At 36.4% G+C, this 4,986-nt stretch overlaps 1 protein-coding gene across 2 annotated transcripts; it reads right to left on the bottom strand.

Moving 5' to 3' along the window:
- Positions 1-218: 218 nt before the first annotated feature.
- LOC133283556 (protein trichome birefringence-like 13) lies at positions 219-4,674 on the bottom strand. 2 transcript variants are annotated; one of them, XM_061480429.1, is made up of 7 exons: positions 4,347-4,674; positions 3,320-3,785; positions 3,064-3,244; positions 2,667-2,807; positions 1,996-2,116; positions 896-1,030; positions 219-694 (listed from the first exon to the last, which is right to left on the bottom strand). In XM_061480429.1, exons 2-7 carry the CDS (start codon positions 3,711-3,713, stop codon positions 431-433), a joined length of 1,236 nt encoding a protein of 411 aa, XP_061336413.1. In that variant the 5' UTR covers positions 3,714-3,785; positions 4,347-4,674; the 3' UTR covers positions 219-430. The 2 variants fall into 2 exon arrangements, with proteins under 2 accessions (XP_061336413.1, XP_061336412.1); XM_061480428.1 differs by having other exon boundaries at positions 3,320-3,761.
- Positions 4,675-4,986: the final 312 nt, after the last annotated feature.

Below are 4,986 nucleotides of genomic sequence, written 5' to 3'. Positions count from 1 at the left end.
TGAGATTATAATATACTTGACAGCTTTGAACTGAATAGCTTTATGTTTTTTTGTTTTTTTCCTATGCATTGTAAACACTCTGGCATAGTGGGTATTTAATTGTGCTCAAATTGTAGGAGCTGCATTTAATTCTGATGTTCTATTCTGTTAACAGGGTGTTACACGGTCTTTCACTGATAAATAACGTTATAAATCAATACTAAAGTTGAAATAGGGCAACCTCCCATCCGCCTTTTATGTACAAAAAAAGAGAGCATTTTGGCAGACATCGTGGATTGGACAAACTATAATATTTGTATGTGGAACTAATTTATCTCAGTAACCTTCAAAAAGAAAATGTTAGAATATACTCAATCAATCTCGTCTCAATGAACCAATGACCAAGTTCAAGACAACCGTATGCTATCGAATATAAATAACTACTTCATCATCAACTTGTACCCTCGATACGATTGAGATGTTGTATGAACAAGTCATTCCAGGTATCTGTAATTCCTGGTAAGCACCAGTGCATGCAATCATCATGTTTTTTGCCTCCAGCAGTAGCTGGGTGGGCATCAGCCCTGAACTCACTCAGACGAGTGATGTCCAAAATAATGAAACCAGATCCCTTCAGAGCCTTATAGAGGTGTTCATTGACCAGTCGAACCTCCACATTTGTCCCATTATTCTTCACAGAGAAAAGTTTTTCTACCTGAAAGGCCAACAAAACTTCCAAGCTCAGCTTATTGTTTCATAATTTGGCACTCAAAGTAGCGGCAATGCAATGAGAAGATGGAATAACCACACCTTCAAGAGGAATCACATATGCCACCCCTTCGATGATAGTTCTAGTCAGACTCAGGACAATGCTTAAAAAAATATAATAATAATAATAACAAATAAATGGACCAACCTGCTCTGTCGATAAAGGTCGATCCCTTTGACAGGAACCACCTTGATCCCAGTCTCCCCCTTCAAAATGTCTGGGTGATTGAGTACGGAAAAATTTGACTGCACCTGGTCGTGCTCTTTCCTCCACATATGGGATCTGTAAAGAAACCACTCTATCATATTAAAATATACAAATCAATCACATTCCTATTTAAACTAGTTGTAACTATAGAAGTAGCTTAATTGTGATCAGTTACAGGGAGAAAGAGTTGCTCAACTTAAAAGTTCAATGTTTTTGGGGTGAAAAAATATTTTATATTGAAGCTAGACATAGTTCCCAAATACGGATGTTTCTAATAAAAAAATTGCTTGACTTGGATGTTCATTGTTTTGCAGAATAATTGATCTTAATGCTAATACTCGAGATAGTTCCCAAATACAGATGTATCAATTGAAAAGGAAAGAGCATGTTGACCAATCAATATTCTCAGTGCTAATTTCCTTTATCTGTATCATAAAGAGGTCAACTATAGATCTTTTTCAATAAAGAGGTCATTTATACATGTTTTTTGAAGCAAAGTTATACTTTAATCAAGTATCAACAAGAGATGTTTGTGCTCATGCCTGTCCAATTGTAAAAAGACCAGATGGAGGCTAAATGAGGTTGACATTCAAGATCATAGCAGCCATGTAATCACGAGAGAATCGATGGCAACAATAGTTTTATTTTTTTATAGAACTAAGGACCCCCCCCAAAAAAAAAAAAAAATGAGCATCTTCTTTTCCTTTCAATAATGAGGAAAGCACCTTCTCCAACAAACAATTGAGAACAAACTCAATCTCTAAATGTCATAAGCATCTTACCTCATATGAACATAGACCCCTAGCACGTTCTTTTGTTTTTGTTTTTTTTTTTACTTTTATACATTGCTGGGAAAAATAATTATAGAACTAAATGTACAAAACTCAGCAGAAGCAAAAATCTATAGGGTCAATTAACAGTTTAACACAATACTTGTAATTGATAATTGTTTCATACTCAATCAAGTTAACTTCAGAGCTATAGATTACATCAGTTCCTAGTTCCTAACATTGAAGAGGAATAGAATACAAAGAAATTACCATGTGCTCCAAAACCATATCCAGGCCTTGATCTGGTAGTAATGGAGGGATCACTGGCTGGCCTGCCTTGAAGAAAAGCATAGGTGACTTCACAGGGTCAAATTTTGAAGGGGCCCACCACCTGTTTATATGAACCATAAATTATCAAATAAATTAAATTAAAATCTTCTTATAAATTATCTCAAAAATTTCCAAAGAACAGCTACAACATCAGCTCATATAAAGGAAAACGAGGAGCGAGCAGTAAAAGACATTATCTGCATGGTTGAACCAGATCATAAAACTCAAATGTTTCCCAAATTGTCAAATAACATCTCTGATATGAGCTCAACTCAAACAAAGAAAAATACAAGCAAGCAGAAAAATGAAAGACATTATTTGCATTGATTAAATTTAAAACAGACCATAAAAGTCAAGGGCATTGATGAAACCAGATCATAAGACTGATCACAGATAAAATATAGCATGGTGATCCTTAGAGGAAACTCAAAACACAAGTAAATGCACTCACAACAAGACATTCCAAACAAACAAAATCTTAGGATACAAAGACGGATACTTTAATCCCACCCATTATTTGAATATCTATACTTTCCAACATCAATAACTAGAATGCAAAGCAGCTAGAATACATGACCCATTGACAGAATATAGAAACATTCTAGCATTACCAGTGACCGGTGTTTAAAATTAGAATATCGTGGAAACTTGGAGCTTGTGCCCATGTGCTTTCTGGTACATCAACATCAACTCTAAAGCCCTCTCTGAATCCAAGAGTTTCCAAGGCACCGCCATTATCATTAGCTGACCATCTGCATCAAACAAAGGAACAAGAACAATAGTTAACAATGTGCAATAAACAATACTGCATGGTCTAATAATAATAGCACATAAGATAATGTAAACCACGACATCTCAACCAATAATAACAAATCATAAAATGGGTAAAAGCTCCATGAACTCAATATAGTAACAGCAGCACACAAGGTGAATTTCACAGCAAAACCCACAAGAGAATTTGCAGCAAGAAACAGTATAAGAATCAGAAAAACCACAAACTTAGCTTACCTACCATAACGAGCGAGAAGATTGGTACGGTGATAAGCAATGGTGAGATTGTATGGGAGAAAGGTGAATCCACGGTCAGCACCAGCGGGTCGCCACTTCTTGACTTGTCCATTGGAGACACTCCTGAGAGTGCAAAAAAGAGACACAAACATGTTCCTATTCAGCGAATCGCCAACAAACCCTGCACTGTTGAAACACCCATTATTAAGAATGCAAAAAAGCACACAACTTTGGATTTTGCAGAATGAGAAAGTACCAATGCTGGTGTGTCTGTGATTGTGAAGGAACCCAATGGGATCAAACTGAGGGAGATCACAGTTGTGGGGCTTCCAGTGCCACTTGGCGAGTTGTGGGGCGTTGGATTTGTTACCAGAGATGCAATTCCAGCCCTTGAATATCTCCTTGCACGTGTTGTCATACCTCGGAGACCACGTGTTGTCGTAGATCCACTTTCCATCGGAATAGTCGCAAGTACCTTTGTTGTCAATTTGGAAGGTGCGAAGGGAGTGAGAAGTTGAAGGGGTGGTGGTGTTTTTGAACGGAGAGAGAATGAGGAAGATGGAAGTGAAGCAGAGAAGAGAGAGAAGGGGAAAGAGAGGGACTTTCTTCTTTGGGTTTTGCTGGTTCATTTCCCTTGTGCTTGTGGCCATAGCCAGATACCAGAAATCCTATTGCTCCTCCTTTGTCTGGTGTCACCACTGTGTACACCACCGTAAGGAATGCTGTGATTTTTTATTTTATTTTTATCAAATGATTTTACCAATTTTAAAAGAGAAAATTGTTTTAGCCTAAAAATACAAATGTATTACTATATTAAAAATTCACAGAAAATCAAATTCTTAATCAAAAATTCAAAATATTTAACATAATTCAACCAATTAAATGAAATCTATAAGCCAATTAGTATGAGATAATACACAATCTGATAAAAATTACGATGCCTATAGTGTATTGTATCAAATTCAGGTTCTCCTAGTCTTTCTCCACCAATCTCATCCAAACCTTCACCAACATTGCTTTCATTTTGGTTTACAATGGCCATGTTAACTATATCATTTATAATTCACATCCCAACATTTCAAATACTGGAAGAAAACAAACACATAAATTGAAATTGAAATTGAAGTGAGTGACATTCTGAACAAATAAATCCCACAAGCCTGCCCGTTTCAAAAAAAACCCAATCAGAGACAAAGCCTAATTACTCAAAAATCGATCGGTGATGAGAACACAGAATAGTTGTACAAAACCCTTAGATCAAATAAATTGAAAGAAGAGAGCACCTTGCAGAGAGGGAAAGTGAGAGAGAATCAGATATTGGCGGTTTTGGGGACGACAGGAACGGCGCCGTGTTTGTGTTTAAACTTGGCTTTCTCCTCGTGGATCTTCTGCATCTGAAGCATCCTCTCCATGACAAGCTCGTACTCGCACTTCTCGTAAGTGGGAAGGACGATTATGGCGGTTGGTGGAGGTTATGGGTTTTTAGATCACAAGTGAAAGGAGAAAAAGAGGATGGGTCGGTGACGGGTTTTGGTGGTCGGCGAGGCGGGTTGGCGGCCTGCGGTGGTTATGAAGGTTCACGGTGGCAAAGAAAAAAAAAATTGAGGAGAAAGGTGTTTGTGGGTGAGATCGTGTTATTTAAAATTTCGATTTATTATTATGATTTTACTTTTTTTTCAATTTTTTTTTGTCAAAATAATTTTATTAATATTTCAAATATTTTTATAATTTTTTTTCGTTATAATTTTGAGTGAAGATATTCTAACTACCAGAAATTCTTACTACTAGCTTACTACCCATCACATCATCATTGGATTAAAGAGAGAATGTTAAAAAGTTTTTGAAGAGAGAGAAAATATTAATCTAATGGTGATTAGATAGGTAGTAAGTTGGTAGTAAAAAATTTTAGTAGTAAGAATATTC

This window comes from Gastrolobium bilobum, unplaced genomic scaffold (genome assembly GCF_033153095.1).
Source record: "Gastrolobium bilobum isolate Gb01-03AN ecotype WA unplaced genomic scaffold, APGP_CSIRO_Gbil_v1 utg9509, whole genome shotgun sequence".
NCBI lineage: Eukaryota > Viridiplantae > Streptophyta > Magnoliopsida > Fabales > Fabaceae > Gastrolobium > Gastrolobium bilobum.
This window is presented reverse-complemented; position numbering and strand designations above follow the sequence as displayed.